Source organism: Chelonia mydas, chromosome 1 (assembly GCF_015237465.2).
Source record: "Chelonia mydas isolate rCheMyd1 chromosome 1, rCheMyd1.pri.v2, whole genome shotgun sequence".
Lineage (NCBI taxonomy): Eukaryota > Metazoa > Chordata > Testudines > Cheloniidae > Chelonia > Chelonia mydas.
The window spans coordinates 204,593,876-204,615,676 of NC_057849.1; the positions used below are offsets into that span (position 1 = coordinate 204,593,876).

Below are 21,801 nucleotides of genomic sequence, written 5' to 3' on the forward strand. Positions count from 1 at the left end.
CTCCCGCAAAGACACAGGCTATTATGGTAGAATAGCAGGGCTCACTGGGAACACTGATTCTGCCCCTGCAAGGAGAGTGCATCCTGTCTCATCATGGATCAGCTAGAGCTGTGCACAGATGGGCTATTCATTCCTGCACAGTGGCTGTTGGGTTAGGAGAAAAGGCAGGCCCTGAGGCAAGGGCACTCACTCTCTAACAAAAGAAGCATGAGCCCAACAGGTAGAAACCTCTGAAACAAAACTCACAGTTTGGCCCATGGTCCCTCTTTCCATAGGTTAAGTTAGTGGGAAAGGGTCAGAGCTCCAGCACCACGCACAGGTTGCAACAGAAATTATCACAGGGGGATTTTATTTCTGTCCCAGAATGACTAGGCACAGAGGATTACATTTAAATGGGTATTCGGAAGTCAGTTACTTCAAGGATGTTCTCCAAACCGATGAGGAGTGGGAACGGGGGAAATCTGTCTCCTCATTAATCCAAGGCGAAGGAGGAGGGAGGGAGGGAGGGGAGTGCCAGCTGTGCAGTACATAAATACCAGCCACTCTTTAGTTCCTTCCTCGTGAACCCTAGCAAGTTAGAACCAGGGCCAGAGACAGAAGACTGTGAGGTTTATTTATTATGTACATTCGTTTTTAACAGTTAACCTCTTCAGATTTGTGAATTTCCTCCTCTTATATATAATATCTAATCAGTAAGTGTTAGTGATTTGCCATAAAAAATGTACAGGCAGCTTCTGAATATTAATGCATCAGTGAAGTTAATCAACAGGTTAATGAAGTTGTTGAGTTAGGGTTGGTGTCTGAAACTGGGTTGTTTTTTCCACTGGAATCGCTTTCTGGTGTTGTCACTGGGCTTCTTGAAGTTGATGCTGTGTCTTTTTCTTCTCAGTCAGGAAGAGGAGCTGCTTTTCCTGGGTCTGGAGTTGGCTGGTTTGCAGCTAGGGAGCAATCAGGTGCCATGTCTTTGGCTGGGGTGAGCTGTCTGGTGACAGGAGCAAGTGGATTTCTTGGCCAGAGAATTGTCCACTTACTGCTGGAGGAGAAGGAGCTGGCTGAGATCCGAACCCTGGACATAGCCTTTAGCGACGAGGCACGCAGGAATTTTACAAGTAAGTGACTATTGTTAGGACAGGGAGATTGGAGGGGGAATTCTTAAGATACAGTCTCAAATAGAACCTCTTGGAAGGTTTTCCCCTTTCATAGGTTTGCAGATCTGGGACTGACTTACTTCAAGCATACTGAAAAGGAGTACTTGTGGCACCTTAGAGACTAACCAATTTATTTGAGCATGAGCTTTCGTGAGCTACAGCTCACTTCATCGGATGCATACTGTGGAAATTGCAGAATATCATCATTATATACACAGACACCATGAAACAATACCTCCTCCCACCCCACTCTCCTGCTGGTAATAGCTTATCTGTCTTTGCCGGGGATAGACCAGGAATGAAGCCTTAGAACTTTTAGTAAGTAATCTAGCTAGGTACGTGTTAGATTATGATTTCTTTAAATGGCTGAGAAAAGAATTGTGCTGAATAGAATAACTATTTCTGTCTGTGTATCTTTTTTGTAACTTAAGGTTTTTGCCTAGAAGGGTTCTCTATGTTTTGAATCTAATTACCCTGTAAGGTATCTACCATCCTGACTTTACAGGGGGGATTTCTATTTACTTCTATTTCTATTAAAAGTCTTTTTATAAGAAACTGAATGCTTTTTCATTGTTCTCAGATCCAAGGGTTTGGGTCTGTGGTCACCTATGCAAATTGGTGAGGATTTTTAGCCAACATTTCCCTGGAAAGGGGGGGGGGGGGTGCAAGTGTTGGGAGGATTGTTCATTGTTCTTAAGATCCAAGGGTCTGGGTCTGTAGTCACCTAGGCAAATTGGTGAGGCTTTTTACCAAACCTTGTCCAGGAAGTGGGGTGCAAGGTTTTGGGAAGTATTTTGGGGGGAAAGACGTGTCCAAACAGCTCTTCCCCAGTAACCAGTATTTGTTTGGTGGTGGTAGCGGCCAATCCAAGGACAAAGGGTGGAATGTTTTGTACCTTGGGGAAGTTTTGACCTAAGCTGGTAAAGATAAGCTTAGGAGGTTTTTCATGCAGGTCCCCACATCTGTACCCTAGAGTTCAGAGTGGGGGAGGAACCTTATATTCTGCAATTTCCACAGTATGCATCCGATGAAGTGAGCTGTAGCTCACGAAAGCTCATGCTCAAATAAATTGGTTAGTCTCTAAGGTGCCACAAGTACTCCTTTTCTTTTTGCGAATACAGACTAACACGGCTGTTACTCTGAAACCTCTCAAGCATACTGTGTTTCATTTGCATCCCGAGTAAAGCTAAGTAAATGTGGCATAAAAATCAGGGGTGTTAAAATGAAATGACAGTAGCTTCACTAGTGACTCTTGGGGCCTCTATATAGTACCGAAGATTATTTATTAGTGTGTTACAATTAATTGGATGGCACTCACCTAATTTTCATTAGTTTGATGCCCACAGGGCAAAATCATTACAAAATTCCTCACCGTTGATTAGTGCAAGAGAAGCCAAGAATCAGTTTTCATTTGGGGGCACCGTAGGTCAGGACTGAAAAGAAGAGAGCCCAGCCCCAGAATAGTAAGGGGCATTGGCAGAGCAGCAAGAGGGAGGGGGAGCCTCCAAAACTGGAACAGTGGGGGATTCTGCAAGTCAAGAATGGGATACACTGACTGAGCTATGTTGGGACAAGTTTAATTATTATTAATTTTTATTACAGGTAGGGGCTGCTGGGCCCTACAAGACTGCAGCCCCACTGTGGTAGACAGTGTTCAGATGACCTATAGTAAGAGACAGTGCCTGTCCCCAAAAGTTTACAGTCTAACTAAACAAGACAGAGAAGGGTGAGAGAAATAGATTATTATCCCTAGCTGGGAAACTGGAGCACAGAGATTAAGTGACTTGGACAAGGGCGCACAGGACCTCTATGGCACAGCAAGGAACCAATTTTTTTAAAGTGTCTAAATGACTTAGGAGCTTACATCCCTTTGACTTGCAATGAGCCTTAGGCTTCTAAGTCACTTAGGCACATTTGAAAATGTGCCCCTCAGTACAGTGCCTTACCCACCATCCTTCTTGGCAGCCATTGTCTTTATAGAATCACCCTGTACAACTGGATAAAGAATAATAATCTTTCTATAGCATTTTAAATCAATTTATAGACTTCTACAACAGGGATATAATTCTCTATTAAATTGCACAGGGTTTTAGAATAGTTATTTAGAGACCTCTGCTTGTTGGTTTCATCCCTATTAAATTCTATGGCAGGTTCCAGTAAGAATTGGCCAAGGTCCCTGTAGCAGATAGACACTCACCAGCACTGCACCTCCTGCTGGTCGTCCTGGGAATTAGCTCTTTTCCAGCCTTGGATCACCCTCTGCCAGCCCGTGGCTCATCTGCCTCAGGCCCCATGTCCCTCCCAGACCGCGATGCTCCTTATCTCAGGGTTCTGCCCCAGCAGTATCCCCACCCACTGGCTCTCCCTTCCCAGGGGAACCCCCAACCCTCTAAACCCACCCTGCCTTAGTGGCTACTGCCAGTCATCATCTAGCCCCCTTTCACTGGGGCAGACTGCAGTCTGTAATGGCCACTCTTCGTTAGCAAGGGGGTTGGACCTACTGCCTCTGCCTATTCCCAGGCTGCCCCTCTGAAGCCCCCATACCTCTTTAGGCCTTAACCAAGCCCTCAACTTGGGGAGTTGCCAGGCTGGAGCTCCTCTTGCCCTTTTCCCCAACACTGCTCTGCTTTAGGTACCCTGCTCCTAGGCCGCTAGCCCTTCCCACTCCAGGGTGAGAGTGAGACTCCTCTGTCTCCTGGCCCCACAGCCCTCTTATCCAGGCCAGCTGTGGCCTGATTAAGCCAGCCACACTTGAGGCCAACTACCTCACCAGCCTCCCTCAGCTGCTCTTAATCCCTTTTACCTTGGAGTGGGGCAGCCGCTCCACTACAGTCCCCCACAGCTCAGTTAATGCATCTCACACTTCACTGGCAGCAGCCTGTGCTATTCTAGCCTAAAGGCAGTTCAGACAATGCTGCAAAACCTGCACTCACAAGTGGTCCCCCACTACCGTGTGTTGTTTACTGTTCCTGTAACAGTGTAGTACAAGGTGGAGCATGAGCTTCTTTTTGCGAACTCAGAGCTCTGTGGGGATAATCTAGCCCCCTTAGGAACCAGAGCCGCCTTCTGTGTAATGAAATCCTGACCGGCCGCAGCAAAGGTCTCTTTGCTCCTTCTATTTAACAGGACAGCTCCATCCACTATCCCCTTAAACTCTCCCCCCATCCCCTTCCCCAACACATGACAGATCTGTGCACCTTCTCTCTCACACTCTTTGGGTATTTCTATACTGCAGTAAAACAGCTGCATTTGGCCCATGTCAGTTGACTCTGGCTTGCAGGGCTTGGGCTGCAGGGCTATACAATTGCAGTATAGATGTCTGGGTTGGGCTGGAGCCCAGGCTCTGGGACTCCGAGCCAGGATATCTACACTGCAATTATACCTGCAGCCCTAGCTCTGCAAGCCAGTCAGCTGACACAGGCCAGCTGCAGCTGTTTTATTGCAGTGTAGACATACCCTTTAAGATCTGCCCTGCGGCCACTGCCAAAGCAAGTGACACATTGGCTCTTGGGACTTGCAAATGGGAAGGGGTCAAAATGAGTGGCACCACAAGGAGTTCAAGTATATTTGGGACTACCTCTGAATGACACCCCCCACCTCCTCCAAACCCAGATAATTAACCTTGATCCATATCTGTATCTGTAAATGCATGTCTAGTGACTATGCTTCAGTGATCTCTCTCAGGAGTAAGTGAAACAATTTGAGCCAGTACCCTTACCACAGTCAGTCCTTGATGCAGGGATTCCTGTTCCAGATGTAGTGTTACTACAAGACCATTGGGCTTGATTCCTTTCACCGACATCCATCCATTATATCCCAATGTAACTCCACTGGCTTCAGGGGAGTTACTCCTGATTTACACTAGAATGAGAAGATCTGGGCCATTATATTCTTTTGCACATACTTATTTCTGGATTTCTTTCAGGCAGCACTGACACAGACATGTGCAGAGCACACTGACTCATTCATTTCATGAGTTCTTTTAATCGGAATGTCCTTGAAAAACAGGGCATGAAGACATGCATTTAACAGCTCTTAGCTTTGTATTTGTTTAGGTCAGGGACAGGGACATTCACATTTTGCCTAATCCAAGGCTTCTTGCTGGACCACATTCAACTTGTATAAAATAGAGGAGATTGCTGGCTCCTTCATCCTTAGCATGACGGTGTGCACTGTGGAAGAGTCAGGTCCTAGCATGCAATGGGGCCAGGATTCTCCACGTCAAAAAAAGTATTGTGAGTGGCAGCCTGTAGTTTCTGTCATTTAAACCTTATTAAGAATGACTAAGATAATAGGCTCTATTGAAGAATGCAGGCCATGAGCTCCACCCTGAAATGTATCTATCCCACTGCCAACTTTCCCAGTAGTACTCTGGTCTAGTTTATTTGCCCAACATATTAAGGAGATTCTAGGAACTGTTCAGTCTGTTGGCTGCAATATTGATGGCAGACATCCTCACGATGTCATGGATACCATCAACAGTGGCACAATAGACTGCCCAGCTCGCTAAGACAGAAGCCAAGAAGAACTCCCAACATGGAAGCAGACTCAGATTTTTTGTGACAATTATGAAACCTCAATAAAACCTGCAGTTGTCTGAAAAAAAAAATTACACTGCAAGCTTCTTGAAACATTCAAAATATTGTTAAGTGCTCAATTTCTTTCAAGGAGCATTCTTGATTATTTTAAAGCAGCAGCTTTCATGTCTACCACAGTAGCTATCACTTTACAAAGATTTGTGCTCACATAAGGCCCAGTATTTAAGCATGACATCTAGTGCCAGATGTTCCAAACATGGACAACTAACTCAGCACCATTCCCCACTGGGAAGAGTAGAAGGAGATGCGCATATTGTTGTGTATTATTGCTGTTATTGAAGAAAACTGGGTTAGGAGATTCCACTACAGAAAATCTCAATATAGCAGCTGCCTTATTAAATCCAATATTAATGTAGAGCTGCAATTAGATTTGTTTGCCCTTATAGCTGCACTAACAAGAGACATGCACAATACCCCTAGGACTTCACAATAATATAGCTGATCTGGAACCAATAGAGTACATACATGCATACATATAAATGGCTCAGCTTCCCAATAATAAATCAGGTCAAGATGTGACAAATCATTTCATTCCTTACAAATTAAAATAAGATGTGGTTTCACTATTTTTGCTGTGGATGCCTGAGCTACATTCTTTTAATCAGTCATCTATTTATCTAGGAATTGATACAGTATGCCTGACTGTAGCATCTCACTCACAATAACTCAGCAGTAGTTAGGAGCTATTTGAAGGAAGATCGACAATAAAACATATTGGGTAAATTTTCAGAAATGCCTAAGTCCTTAGAAGCCTAAGTCCTACTGACTTTAAGTGTTTGCATGTGTTTTAAACAATATGTAGAAGATAGATACAAATAGTTTTGGGCAGCTAATGTGACTGAATCGGTAAGGCAGATGCTGCTTGCAGTAGTGCTTAGAGTTTATTACAATAACCATCAAATTCCCAAACACAGACTGCCAAGCAACAGGCAGTACCCTTCTTTACAGCTCAGATGACACAAACAAAGTGTGGGTCATGCAGGCAAAACATCTGCACAGGCTGCCTGCTGTCTTAGAAGAGATGCAGCCAAGGAGTGTGTATGCTTGTTGTTCAACAGAATGTACCACAATGAAATGGCTGGGTCGAATTTCTGCCTCCTCCACCAACCCCAAGACACACATGCTTTTCTGGTAGGTGGTTGAAGACCAGACACATACAAGTCACTTGTTCTTTGTCTCTGTCATCCATCTTTGTAATAACCTCCCCCGAGCATTAATACTCCCTCCTCATTGCTCTCCTCATTCCCTCCAGGGCTTAATTTCCCTCTCATACCAATGTACATCAGGAATAACTCATGTGTGAGTCACTGAACTCAATGGGGGTAAAGCTGATGTAAATGAGACGTGAATCTGGCCCATGTTGTACTCATGAAGCAATTTCCATTGATTTCAGTGGAACAGGACATGGCCTATAGTGCCACATTTTAGCTGCAATTCCCCAGTATACCTTTGGACCAGGACTCCATTATGCTAGCTCAGGGGTGGGCAAACTATGGCCCGCTGGACCGTCCTGCCCGGCCCCTGAGCTCCTGGCTAGGGAGTCTCGCCCCCTGGCCCCTCCCCCGCTGTCCCCTCTCCCCCGCAGACATGCCACCACATGGGCAGTGCAGTTTGCACCCGCCCACCTCCCAGGCTTTCAAATAAGCCTTTCCTGCTACTCTGAGTGGCCTGGCAAGGGTAAGGGGATGGGGGGAGGGCAGGAGGTCCTGGGGAGCAGTCAGGGGGCAGTTAGATGGGGCAGAGGTTCGGAGGCAGCAGTCAGGAGACAGCGAGCAGAGGGGTTGGACAAGGAGTGAGGTCCCAGAGTTCGGGGGGGACAGGGAGCGAGGGGGGGTGGATAGGGGGTGGGGTCCTGGAGGGGCAGTTAGGGATGGGGAGTCCTGGGAGGAGGCGGTCGGAGGACAAGGAGCAGGGGGGGGCTGGATGGGTCGGGGTTCTGAAGGGCGCAGTCAGGGGGTGGATGGGGGCGGGGACAAGGCTATTTGGAGAGGCACAGCCTTCCCTACCCAGCCCTCCATACCATTTTGCAACCCCGATGTGGCCCTCGGGCCAAAAAGTTTGCCCACCCCTGTACTAGGTACTGTACACATGGATTCTACACCAACTGGATTTTTCAGGTGATAATCCTAGTTAGTAGATGTTAGAACAAGCCCAGTGACTGCATATTTACAGAATATTCACAGGTGTCTTTGTCTGTCAAGAGTGGGCCCACATATGTAATCAAACATTTTGCATATACACAAGTAGAAAACCAGTTTAGGGGTATTGACAATGTAAGTAGGTAATAATGTGAGCTATAAAATGAATGAGTATGAGAGAGAATGTATCAGTCACCAGATATGTGGCACTGTTTTTAGATTAAGGCTTAGATCTTCGTATCACTTCATAAACCAGCAGTCAGGTCAGAAAGACTATGTGAGGAAATATATAAAAACAAATGGAAGAAAGGGGAAGTTGATAGTAGTGAACAGAAATCAGGAGTTAGGAATAGTAGAAAATTGATAAGAGAAGCAAAAGAACAGAAAGCAAAATCTATGGCCAGCAGAGTTAAGGACAATAAAAAGTAATTTTTAAAATATATTAGGAACAAAAAGAATCCTGCCAGTGGTACTGGTCCATTATTAGATGGAAATGGTAGAATTATCAATAATAATGCAGAAAAAGCAGGTATGCTCAATAAATATTTCTGTTCTGTACTTGGAAATATAGATGATATCATAGAATATCAGGGTTGGAGGGGACCTCAGGAGATCGTCTAGTCCAACCCCCTGCTCAAAGCAGGACCAATCCCCAATTTTTGCCCCAGATCCCTAAATGGCCCCCTCAAGGATTGAACTCACAACCCTGGGTTTAGCAGGCCAATGCTCAAACCACTGAGCTATCCCTCCCCCACAAAGGGAGCAATGAGGGTGGGATATAGTCTAATCACATGGAGATGACAGCACTCTTTCCATTCCACTAGTATTTCTGGAGGATGTTAAGTGGTAGCTACAAAAGTTAGACATTTTTAAATCAGGAGGTCCAGATAACTGGCCTCCAAGAGTTTTAAAAGAGCTGGTTGAATGTTGATTTTCAGTAAGTCTTGTAGCATTGGAGAAGTTTCAGATGCACGGAAAAAAGCAAATGTTGTGCCTATTTTTAAAAAGGGTAAAAGGGATGACCGGGTAAATATAGAGTTGTCAGCCTGATGTCAATCCTGGGCAATATTATGGAGAAGCTGATATGGGACTCTATTAATAACAAATTAAAGGAGGGTAATATAATTAATGCAAATTAACAAGGATTGATGGAAAACAGACCCAGTCAAACTGATGCAGTATCTTTTTTTGACGAGATTGAAAGTTTGGTTGCTAACGGTAACAGTGTTGGTGTAATAGACTTAGACTTCTGCACTGCACAACATTTTAATTAAAATACTAGAACGATATAAAACCAACAAGCACACATTGAATGGATGAGAGCTGGCTAACTGATCGGTCTCAAAATGTAATTGTAAACAGGGAATTGTCATCAAGTGGGTGTGTTTCCAGTGTGGTCCTGAAGGGCTCAGGCCTTGGTCCTGTGCTATTTAACATCTTTATCCATGACCTGGAAAAAACATAAAATCACACGGATAATCTTTGCAGATGACACAAAAATTGGGGGAGTGGTAAATAATGAAGAGGACAGGTCATTGATACAGAGTGATCTGGATTATTTGGTATACTGGGTGCAAGCAAAAATATGTGTTTTAATATGGCTAAATGTAAATGTATATACCTAGGAACAAAGAATGTAGGCCGTACTTACAGGATGGGGGGACTGTATCCTGGGAATCAGTGACTCTGAAAAAGATTTTGGTGGATAATCAGCTGAACATGAGCTCCCAATGTGACGCTCTGTCCAAAAGAGCTAATGTGATCCAGAAATGCATAAATGGGAATCTGGAGTTGAGGTTAAAATGTTATTTCTGTATTTGGCATTTGTGTGACAGTGCTGGAATGCTGTGTCCAGTTCTGGTGTCTACAGTTCAAAGATGTTGATAAATTGGAGAGGGTTTAAAGAAGTGCCAACAGAATGATCAAAGGATTAGAAACATGCCTTATAATAATAGACTCAAGGAGCTGAATCTATTTAGTTTAATAAAGAGAGGGATAAGGGGTGATCAAGTCACTTTTTATAAGTACCTGAATGGGGAATGAATATTTAATAATGGACTCTTCAATCTAGCAGAGAAAGGTACAACAGGATCAAATGGCTGGGCAACAAAAATGATTAGGTGTATGGAACGGCTTCCGTATGAGGAGAAATTAATAAGACTGGAACTTTTCAGCTTGGAAAAGAAATGAGTAAGTGGGGGATATGATTGAGGTCTATAAAATCATGACTGGTATGGAGAAAGTAGATAAGGAAGTGTTATTTACTCCTTCTCATAACACAAGAACTAGGGGTCACCAAATGAAATTAATAGGCAGCAGGTTTAAAACGAACGAAAGGAAGCATTTCTTCACACAGTGCACAGGCAACCGGTGGAACTCTTTGTCAACTAACGTTGTGAAGGCCAAGACTATAACAGAGTTCAAAAAAGAACTAAATAAATTCACGGAGGATCGGTCCATCAATGGCTATTAGCCATGGTGGGCAGGGATGGTGTCCCCAGCCTCTGTTTGCCAGAAGCTGGGAATGAGCAACAGTGAATGGATCACTTGATGATTACCTGTTCATTCCCTCGGGGGCACCTGGCATTGGCCACTGTCAGAAGACAGGACACATGGCTAGATGAACCTTTGATCTGACCCAGTATGGCCATTTTTATGTTCTTAAATTGAAGCTAGACAAATTCAGACTGGGAATAAAGTGTACATTTTAAACAATAAATGTAAATTAACCATTGGAACAATTTTCCCAGGGTTGTGGTGGATTCTCCATCACTGACAATTTTTTAATCAAGACTGGATGTTTTTTCTAAAAGCTCTGCTCTAGGAATTATTTTGTAGAAGTTTTTTATTATTCAGGAGGTCAGACTAGATGATCACAAAGATCCCTTCTGACCTCAGAATCTATGAATAGGTTAGTCTCCTGAGAATTGTAATACTTTGGCCTAATTTGGGACCATTGTGATAATCTAGTCTGACCTCCTGAATAATAAAAAACTGGGTTTAGTATGGGGGGCTGGGTGGTATTGGTGACCTTTGATATATACAGGAGGGTCAGATTAGATGATCACAATGGTCCCTTCTGGCTTTTGCATCTATGAAAAAGAGACATTAAAATAGTTTTTTTAATTAATAAAAGTTCATTACTGTCATATTAAATCGGCAGTGGGATACCCACAGAGAAAACTTCTTAAAAGCTCTTTGTATTCAGTGCCAAAGCACAATAAGTGTATAGATTAGCCTTTCATCATTAAAAATCTGGGGTGATATCCTGGCTCTAATGAAGGCAGTTGTTAAACTCCAGGATTTCACCCTTGGATTGTGGGTCAGGCTGTAAGTGAAATAAACTGAGGTTAGGGGGTCCTTGCCTGCAATGGCCATTGGTTGACATCATAATACTGTAGCTGTCACAGCATAAGAAACTAGAAGACAAGGGTTGGCACCACTATGTTGCGTGACGGACACCTGAAAAAATTACTGTACTTGGTGACGGACATTGGGGCGTAGCAGAACTTGGGAGCGATGTATGACCTAGGACAGGATTTGTAGAGGTACTGCAAGTCAGGGCTGAGATGAAGACAGCCCAGCTCTAGAACAGCAGGTTTGCTGCGGGTCAGGATTGAGGTACATTAGCAGATGTGTGTGTGGAGCCCAGGCCCGGAAAAGCAGGCAGTATGGCAAGTCAGGACGAGATGTATCAAGAGAGCAGAGTCTAGAGCCATCACTGGAATAGCAGGAGGTTCTGCAGATTAAAACTGCAGTGCTTTATGAAAGCTGAGACTGGGGTCCAGCCCTGGAGTAGCAAGGAGTTCAGGACTGATGGGCCTCAAAAAGACTTGTGAGAACTGCATTGGAACAGCTGTGGGAGTAGGGCTGGAAGAACAAGGAGGTTTATCGGACAGGAATTGTGTGCATCCGCAGTGCGTGCATCTCATGACTGGAGGGATGCTGCCAGGCATCTTTAAGGGAAACTCCTACTTTCATGAGTAGCAAAGCATCACACTTATCAATATATGTACTACACAGTGTGCATGTAAAAAGAGATTTGTAGCCCTGCTCTAGGCAGTTTTCTGCTGCTCTAGGCAGCAGTTTCTAGGCACTTGCTGGCACTGAACAATGTTTCTCTCTTTTTTTTTTTTTTTTTTTTTAAAAGGACCAGGTTGTATGTTTGCTCCAAACACATTCCAGAAATTAGCAAATATAAGACTTATATGAAACTGTAACTAGAGCTTAAAAGAATATAATCAGTGGGAAAAGGCCATATAGTTTGCCTGCCCCCATAATATCCCTTAGCCCAAGCAGTGTTCCACAACTGCAACCATGAGATCATCACAAATATTTCTCTTGGCTTGGCACTTCACCACTCCCTTTATTACACTTCTTTGACATGCCGATGAAGGCCTCTTTCTTTGTTTCATGTTGCTCTTGCAGATTTCAAGGGTCAGACTGTGGTGAAGATCTTGGAAGGTGACATCCGGGATGCTACATTCTTGAACAGCGCCTGCGAGGGTGTCTCCCTTGTCATCCATACAGCATCCATCATTGACACCTTGGGCCTTGTAGAGAAGCAGCTGCTCTGGGAAGTCAATGTAACAGGTGAGCAGAGTGTATTTCCTTATTGTTTTAAGCCTTGAGTCTATAGCAATGACCATCATCTGCCTCGGGAAGGACACAGTTTTCATGACCAAGCACCTGATTCACAGGGTTGCCCTGCTGCACCTAGTGCAGTCATTTACACCCATCCAAAGTGTGTGTAAAACTTTGCTGGGGTGATTGGGTAGCATTGTGCACCTACTTTGCAGCAGTGGAAAGATGCAGGGCAATGCAGAATCAGGCCCCGAGACTAGAATTTAGGCACTTCAGGGAGAGAAGACACCATTTAATTCCTATCTTCTGTCATACATCTCCCTCCCCACCAAGGTGCAGTGCTAAATTATTCCCTACAGCAACAGTAGTTTGGCTTTGGGCGTGGATTGCTTAGCCTTGTTCTGACTGGGCCTTTTCAGTACCCACACACATCAGCAAAAGGAGGCGAATCCCCATGCCCGCCATGTTAACTGGCTGAAAAATGCACAGAAAGGTATTTTTAATTTCCTGTCCTTCCACAGCCCCACTGCCAGCACCTATTCCCCTTCTCCTCCATGGCTGCAGAGATTTGCCTGTTTATGTATTAAAGTACTACAGGTTTTATATACAATTACCCTCACCTCCGATAACCACCTCACCCTGGGACTCTCCCAGGCCCGTGCTTCTCCTTTCCTTTTCCACTCTCTTCACCCTAGTCCTTCCCTCTGCCTTTTCCCCTGCAATTGAACCTCAAAGGCAGGAGGGGCTCCTAGGTCCTCCCAGAAGCTCACTGTTAAAATTCCATCATCAAACTGAAGGGAGTGTTTAAGTGATTTCCCTGTCAGCGATAGAGTCCCCCTTCCCAGATCCTCCTAAACCAGTCCTGCCATCATCTGTCCCTATATCATTCAAATAGTGCTGAAAAGCAAATATTGTCCTGCTGAAATGCTCCAGGTTGCATCAAATGTCAGGGAATTTGAATACATTTCCCAAGAAAAGGAGACCCCCCTCACCCCAGATCATTATCCCCACTTGAAGTTACGCTTGGAACCCTGTGCTTTACTCCCCCAGTACTCAGTGGATCCCTAGAGCTGCATCACTCAAAACTAGTTGGTCTGCCCCGTTCTGCCATCCCCCTGCCTTGGCTGAAAAAGCGTTTTTATTTAAATGACTATACTTCCCAGTCCTTTGTGCCTCGCAGCAGCAGGCGTGGACCTGGGACACAGAGCTTCTCACAGGCACACGGAAACATATTTGTGGGAATCCCTTGTTCGGATATTGGTGCCCATCATTGTTCAGATTAAAATTACTGCTTTACCCTGTAGCCAGGCGTAACAGAATGTAGCAAGTGCTGCTCCGTGGCCTCACTAGGACTGCTGTGCGGGGACTCCAGGGATACAAAAGTTTGGATTCCCTTCACAGCAGTCTGGTGGATGGCTTGAAGGGAGCACCCAGCTGGATCTGTGACACCAAGCTTCATCGGAGGCAGCTAGGGTTACATTTCAGTTATAGTCAGTGGTGAGCTGGAGCCGGTTTGCACTAGAACCAGTTGTTAAATTTAGAAGCCCTTTTAGAACTGGTTGTTCCGCGAGAGACAACTGGTTCTAAAAGGGCTTCTAAATTTAACCGGCCAAAAGTGGCACCTTAGGCGCCGACTCCATGGGTGCTCCAGCCCTGGAGCACCCAAGGGGAAAATTTGGTGGGTGCAGAGCACCCACCAGCAGCTCCCTGCCCCACCCCCAGCCCCAGCTCACCTCCGCTCCGCCTCCTCCTCTGAACGCGCTGCCCTGCTCTGCTTCTCCACCCCCCAAGGCTTCCCGCGAATCAGCTGTTTGCGCGGGAAGCTGGGGCAGGCTGAGAAGCAGGCTGCGGCTTCCCGTTCAGGCCCAGGGAGGTGGAGGTGAGTTGGGGCGGGGGGGGGGGGTGCGAGGAGGGCCGCCAGCGCCGCAGCAGGTAACCTGGGGCGGGGGCGCACAGGGGAACTGCTTCCTGCCCCAGCTCACCTCCGCCACCCTCGGCCTGGGTGTGAAGCTGCCGCCTGGACAGCTGATTCACGGGAAGCCGGGGGGCGGAGAAGCAGAGCGGGGCGGAGGCGGAGCTGAGGTGAGGTGAGCTGGGGCTGGGCGCGGGGCGGGAAGCTGCCGGTGAGTGCTCTGCACCCACTAAATTTTCCCCGTGGGTGCTCCAGCCCCGGAGCACCCAGGGAGTCGGCGCCTAAGGCGCCACTTTTGATGTGATCAGTGGGGGAGCGGCCGCTCCCCCCGCTCCCCCCCAGCTACATTCCCCCGCCCCTAGGAGCCAGAGGGATCTGCCAGATGCTTCCTGGGAGCTGCCCCTGATAAGCACCTCCGGAACTCCCCACCTCGCCCCCCGGCAGGTGTCTCTGGCTCTTAGGGGTGGGGTGGGCACCGACTATGGTGGCCCACGAGACCCTCCTGCCTGGTTCTGGGGGCAGTCAGGGGACAGGGGAGCAGGGTGGATGGGGGAGGGGTCCGGGGGGGGGGGTGTCAAGAAATGCGTGGGGGGTTGGATGGGGCAGGAGTCCCGGGGGGCGCGGGTGGGCAACGACCCCCTCGTGGGGTGAGGAGGGAACCCGCTGTTAAGATTTTGGCAGCTCATCACTGGTTATAGTTCAATGTGGGAAAGAAGAGGAGGAAGAGAAGGGAAATTGTGGGAAAGAAGGAGGGAAAGGGAGAGAGGCAAGTGGCAGTCTGAATCTGCTTCTGTCACCCATGAGCTCAGCAGCCAGCACCTTTAATTCTATCTGTTCAGTAGGAAGTGTGAATTGAAAGTGCCCACAAATTTCAGCAGAGAAGGCAGCTGGCCAGGCTCCTGGTGGGAGGGGCCAGGGAGAAATCTGGGAACCTTAGGGAAAAAACATCTGTGGGTGGTGCACAATATATATATATACACGCACTCACACACACACTAATAATAGCTCAGAAAGGGTATTTATAACTCTCCCCTATTTTCTCTTACACTGCAAATTATTTTTTCCACAGCAGAATACATTGCATAAAATCCTATGAAAACCAAATTTGTTAAAGGTTATAACAACAGGAGAGAGGCTGGGGAGCTGGAGCTGAGTATGCCCAACCCCTGCCTTTAGGCAGGGGGGTACTAAGCAGAGAGAGAATTTTGAAAAGTCTTTGCACATTTATAAAACAACCTCAAAGTCCCTCTAAACAACAAGTATCTCTACAAGGTGCTTACTACAGCTAGAAACTAAAAACTAAGGCTGAATGGAATGTGTTTAGTAGAATTACCTGTCAGAGAGCACCGAACAGCCTAGTGATCCTGCTCCTAGGCCTCAACACCAGAGGGAAAGCCAGGTGCAGAGAGCACCACAGAAACCCAAAACACACCTCCCAGTGTGCGGAAAGTACTGAAGTCCCCCTCAGGCACCACCTGAGAACACTAGCTCACGAGTGCTCCACTGCCTTGTGGCCGTCCCAGCACCCACCTACAAACAGGATGCCCTCAGGATGAACCTTTTGTTTCTGCTTGATAACTGACGTAGTCTAATAAAGGTATGTGTCAAGCACACATAGGCAGTGACACTTACAAGAGTCAGACCGTGGACACTGATCAAGCTCCAATTCTGATTCACTCATGTTGTTAAAGAATTCTTCTGTTTAAATTATCAAGTCATGATCCATACTGTGAGGATAAAGGCCTGCCCTCCAGCACAGGATCCACAGCGTTTGGAGTCGAGGCCTCCAGCTTATTCCGTGGAGATGCACGGTGTGAGAGGGAACCCTGCCTCTCTCAACCTCCCCTCCAATTGAATTATCTGGGAGGGGCCCTCATGGTGTTTTCCTCCATCATAGCTCCGTCTCATGGGTTTTGCTGCAGGGTGCATCTGACCCCAAGCAAGGACTTTGGGATTTGGCCCAATACCATCAAGAGTTTGCACTTCCTCAGTGACCTCATCCACCTCATGGAAAGCTCATTTCAAAGCTCTTGGGAGACTTTATAAAAATTAAATGCAATGAAGAGTGAAACATTGGGTCTGAGAATTCAGACCCCTAAGAGTCACGAAAGGGAGATGTTAAGCTGAGAGCAACCTAAACCATGGCCTTCTCTGCCACACAATCACATACAAGTTATCAGTGGTCCCGCTAAGTTTTGTTTGGTGGGTTTTGTTAGTTTGTTCAGGCCCTTATTCAGTCCTGACTCAGGTAAAATTTCCTCTCGAGTCAATGGGACTACTCATGTAAGTAAATAATACTTATGTGAGTAGGAATTTACGGCACTGGGCTATTAAATAAATATATACTACATGAAATATGAGCAAATTAACATTGCTGTGAGTACCTGAACTTTTTTATTTTAAATCCACAATATTTTATTTTAAATCCACATCCTTAATACAATTTTGTATGCATTTAAATTTATTGGGGTCAGAGTTATACTGAACAGATGCTACTTCTGAAGATCTCCCCCTCCCCCCCCATTTTTGTACCTCACTAGTTTTTCATTACTTTAAAAAAAATTTTTCACTGGCATGGAAAGCTAATTAAGAACTTTCCCTAAAACCCTGTATTGCATATCAGCTAGACATACTGACTTATATGAATTCAATTTTTGTAACTATTTTATTCTTGGCTGCATAACAATAGTGTTTTTTTTTAAAACAAGGTCTTCATTACTTCCTAGCTGTTCAAACATCTTTTCTTTATTTTTCTTGTTAAAGACTGAAGGAATTCAGTATGCCAGTCATGTTAAAGTCAATAATTCCTTCCACTTCACTTCTCATTATTAAACAAATCTAAATATTTCACTAGTGTTTCTTTTTCCTTTGATAAAACTACAAAAGCCTTTTTTATTCCCCTTAGTCCCTTTGGCAATATTAACTCGTTCTGCATTTTGCTGGCTTTGTCTTTTCCACTAACAGACTGAATAGTCTTGCATGGACATTTCCCTCCTTTATTTCTAGCTATGATTAATTTAACACTCAGATCTTTGATTTCTGAAGTCATGTTGGGAATTTCTTGTTTATTTAATTTTGTCTGTTTTGCTGTGCTTGGGAGACGAAGTTGAGCATGCAGCCTTTGGTGTATGCATTATAACAGCATTTAATTTGAAAAATAATGTGATTGTGCATTTAAAAAATACTTATATTCCATAGCGAAAGCTATGGTAAAGACAGCGTCAAAATTCCAAAGTGAAAAGCAACAGTCAGGAAATGCCAAAGTGACGGATGCGCTCTGCTCCTTGTACATTATAATATAGTCTTTGATTACATGATTATATACATTATCTTTACAGCGTCCTACTTTATTCAAGGCCTGATCCAAAGCTGATTGAAGTCAATGGAAAGATTACCACTGAATACAGCTGATTTTGTATCAAGCCCTCAGGCTGCAGTTTAAACAAAGAATTCTAAACTCATTTGGCAAAGCACTTAAGCACATGCTTCTGTCTCAGGATGGATAGACTGTAACACTGGGGCCTCAGTACACAGGCGGGATGGTGCATAATGAATGAGGCTGTGTCTTAAAGATCCCTGTCTCAACTGTGTAAATTTGAAGTCAATGAGTTTGAGTACTTTGAGTTTACACTAGTATAAGTGAGAGCAAAATATAACCCTCAGTGCACAGCCTAGACACTACACAGACCAAACCAAAAACAAGTAGGTATTTGATTAAAGAGCATGTATATGTTTCATCCCTGTATAACTCAAACAGCTGAGTTGACTCCCTCTTCCCAACTGAAAAAAAAAAAAAAAAAACCCCAAAAAACTAAAATATTCGGTTTGGTTGAACCTACCACCTAATTCAAGAGAGGATTCCTGTCAGCTTCCAGAGTAAGGAGCTCATAGTTTCAGGGGGAGCTTGGACAGCTGTTTCAAGAGATGCTATTTCAAGCTAATAAGCAATAAGTCCTGGTTGGGGAGGATTAAACCTGAAGCTCCATCAGCAGGGATCACTCTAGCTGCAAGCAAACTAGGCAGCGGCCTAGGGCAGCAGATTGCTAGACAAAGCCATTTTGGGGGCCTGGTTGCACAGTGCTGCAGATTGGTCTACTGGGGTGTGAACGGCAAAGCGCTCTAACCTTAGGGATACCATATATTAACATTAAAAAAAGAGGACACTCCAGGGGGTAGCCCCGCCCCTATCCACTCCCTCCCACTTCCTGCCCCCTGACTCCCCCCCCCATCCAACCCTCCTGCTCCTTGGCCCCTAATCTCCCTCTCCTGGGACCCCTGCCCCTAACCACCCCCCGCGACCGTACCCCCTATCGAAGCCTCCCTTCTCCTTGTCCCCGACTGCCCCCTCCTCAGATCCCCCACTCTAACTGCCCCCCTAGCACCCCACCCCCTACCTGTCCCCCGACTGCCCCCCGAACCTCCGCCCCATCCAACCCCCCCTCCACTCCCTGCCCCCTGACTGCTCCGAACCCTCTCCACACCCCCGCCCCCTGACAGCCCCCCCGCACCATCCAACACCCCCCCGCTCCCTGTCTCTTGACTGCCCCCTCCCCCCCCGGGATCCCATGCCCCTTCTCCAACCCCCCAGCCCCCTTACCGTGCCGCTCAGACCAGCGTGTCTGCCCCCACGCGGAGCCAGACACGCTGCTGCGCTGCCCCGCCCACAGCCCGGGCGTGCGGAGGCTGCAGGGGAGGAGACGCGGGGAGCTGGGGGGGGCTCTGGCTGCTGGAGGCCCCGATGCGAGCGGCTCAATCCGGCCGGGCCGCCCTGTCAGCCGCGCCGCGCTCTGCATTGCGAGGGAAATCCCGGACCTTTTGAGAGTTTTACAAATTCCTCCCGGAGGGCTATTTAAAACCCCCAAAGCCGGACATGTCCGTGAAAATAGGGACCTGTGGTTACCCTGTCTAACCTGGAACACTCTCACTGCCCCATGTGGACCTTGCTGGCACGAGCTAAAACCTACCTAGTTCACATCGATGGACTCCTGTTTCAAGCAGGATTACAGTAACACACACTAGCAGCGCTTTGAAGTGCCAGTGTGGTGGCGCGCGGGACTCCACCTCCAGGAGGGGATTAGCTCCGAGCAGCGCCGGGAGCCTGTCTACACTAACACTTTAAAGTGCTCAGACTTGCTGCGCTCAGGGGGGTGATTTTTCACCCCCCTGAGCCAGCAAATTACAGCGCTATAAAATGTAAGTGTAGACAAGCCAGCAGGGTCTACACAGGGCAGGCAGAGTGCTCTGCAATTCACCACCACCACCCCCGCAGAGTGGTTTGCAAGACCAGGTAGTCAAGTGGGTAGGCTATTTTGAGTACAGCGGCAGATTGTCTTGAGCGGCCTCTGGCCATCAGGCAGCCCAGTTATCTACTGCTTTACTAACGTGTTCCTCTTTTCAAGGTACCCAGCTACTGCTGGATGCCTGTGTCCGCAGTAATGTCCAGCACTTCATCTACACCAGTACCATAGAAGTGATAGGCCCAAACTGCAGAGGGGACCCCATCTGCAATGGGGATGAAGATACAGCCTACCAGAGCACATCAGGATTTCCTTATGCCCAGAGTAAGAGACTGGCAGAGACGTCTGTTCTGAAGGCAAATGGTCAGGCACTGAAGGATGGTGGCATCTTCCTGACGTGTGCCTTGAGGTCCATGTACATCTTTGGAGAAGGATGCCGGTTTCTCCAGACTCACCTGGATAAAAGCCTCTTGAATAAAAATGTCTACCTGCGGATTTCTAGGAAAGACGCTCTGGTGAATCCTGTATATGTGGGAAACATTGCATGGGCTCACATCCAGGTGGCAAAAGCCTTGAGGAACCCAGAAAAAGCCAAGCACGTCAAAGGGCACTTCTACTACATCTCTGATGACACTCCTCACATGAGCTATGCCGACCTAAATTATGAGCTGACCAAGGAGCTGGGGTTTGGGATTGAGCCCCACCCACCCATGCCACTGATGATGCTGTACTACTTTGCGCTACTGCTAGAAGTTGTGAGCTTCCTACTTAGGCCCTTTGTCAAATACATCCCCTCCACCAACCGTCACCTTGTCATCTTGCTGAACACACAGTTCACGTTCTCCTACAGGAAGGCATGGCGGGATTTTGGCTACATGCCCCGCTACAAATGGAAAGAGGCCAAGCAGCGCACCAGCCAGTGGATTGCCTCACTGATTCCACAAAGGAGGGCGTACCTGAAACACAAGGCTGTCTAAGCCTGAGAGAAACAGAAGCATGGCAAGACAAGCCGGCCCATGAGCCCACAGGTGAGCTGGAGGAATTGCAGTAACAGACAACAACAAAGCATTGAAATGTGAAATCTATGTGATGAAAAGTTGGAATGAATAAAGAATATGAAACTCTTCATTTGTTTGTGGTGGATGGGCTGATTGGTTATCACAGTTACTTTATAATCTACAGCCACCTCTCCCTCTCTGCAACACAGATATTTTTATTTGAGTAGAGTCCCTTCTGAAGTACACTCAGCCCTTCCCTTTTTCTTAACTTTATCTGAGACTTTTGGGAAAAGAGTAAAGGCTCCATTATTATCTTTCCCAGCAGTGGATGGATACCCACACATACACGCCACACTCCACCTACCATCATCAAATTATATCCATATAAAACTGGTGGGAGCAACCTGACTGTAGATGCTCTTATAACAAGGAGGGACAGTAGTCCACCTTTTCAAAGTGGTGTCTAATATTTTTGTTTCCTTGTTTAGGATCCAACTTTAGATACCTTTCTTAGGTGCCTAAATATGGGCTTCAGCTTCTAACTTTATGCCCCCATTTTTGAAAATATATATGGCAAATTTCCTGATACGATATGCGTTAGTCAATTGGGTAAAACAAGTTCTATTGTTCCTGACTCTGTCGCTGATTTGCTGGGTTACTTTGATCACGTCACGAACCTTTTTGTGCCTCAGTTTCCCTTAGCTGCATTACAAGGAGAACACCACCTACTCCCAGGACAGTTGTGCAGATTAGTTAGCTAATGTCTACCTATCAATTTGAATGTGCAAAGCACTATATAAGTGCAAAGTAATATTCTATTAGTGTTTTGTGGCGGGTGATGCCCTTGGCTATCTTAAGGCTGTCAGCCTATAGCCCCCTAACTTGCCAATTACGTAACTACAGTGAATTTGATGGAAGCCCAGTAAGAGCAAAGGACAAAGGCTATACAAAAATTAAGAGAACAGACGCTGCAAGAAAGCCGTGGTACCTACAGGAGGTTTCCCTGCAAAGTTCATAGATTCCAAGGCCAGAAGGGACAGCTGTGATCATTTAGGCTGACCTCTATATAACACAGGTCATAGAACTTCCCCAAAATAATTCCTTTTGAACTAAAGCTTATCTTTTCAAAGAAAACCAATCCTGATTTTAAAATTTCCAGTGCTGGAGAATCCACCACCATTCTGGG

The 21,801-nt window shown here is 46.2% G+C and overlaps 1 protein-coding gene and 1 long non-coding RNA gene across 3 annotated transcripts; one reads left to right on the forward strand and one right to left on the reverse strand.

The window, feature by feature from the left end:
* Positions 1-599: 599 nt before the first annotated feature.
* Positions 600-3,825, reverse strand: LOC122464137. 2 transcript variants are annotated; one of them, XR_006288108.1, is made up of 2 exons: positions 3,693-3,825; positions 600-1,030 (listed from the first exon to the last, which is right to left on the reverse strand). It is a non-coding gene; the product is annotated as an uncharacterized LOC122464137 (long non-coding RNA). The 2 variants fall into 2 exon arrangements; XR_006288222.1 differs by having other exon boundaries at positions 600-1,033.
* On the forward strand, positions 959-20,745 carry LOC102934871 (3 beta-hydroxysteroid dehydrogenase/Delta 5-->4-isomerase). The gene is made up of 3 exons (XM_037910265.2): positions 959-1,109; positions 12,313-12,477; positions 19,780-20,745. Exons 1-3 carry the CDS (start codon positions 959-961, stop codon positions 20,592-20,594), a joined length of 1,131 nt encoding a protein of 376 aa, XP_037766193.1. The 3' UTR covers positions 20,595-20,745.
* Positions 20,746-21,801: the final 1,056 nt, after the last annotated feature.

What these genes read in the sequence shown, in the direction of transcription:
- LOC102934871 (XM_037910265.2), top strand. Translation starts at nt 959, where the DNA reads ATGTCTTTGGCTGGGGTGAGCTGTCTGGTGACAGGAGCAAGTGGATTT. An exon ending in GGCACGCAGGAATTTTACAA is followed by an intron (nt 1,110 to 12,312) that starts GTAAGTGACTAT and finishes TTGCTCTTGCAG; the next exon opens with ATTTCAAGGGTCAGACTGTG. An exon ending in CTGGGAAGTCAATGTAACAG is followed by an intron (nt 12,478 to 19,779) that starts GTGAGCAGAGTG and finishes CCTCTTTTCAAG; the next exon opens with GTACCCAGCTACTGCTGGAT.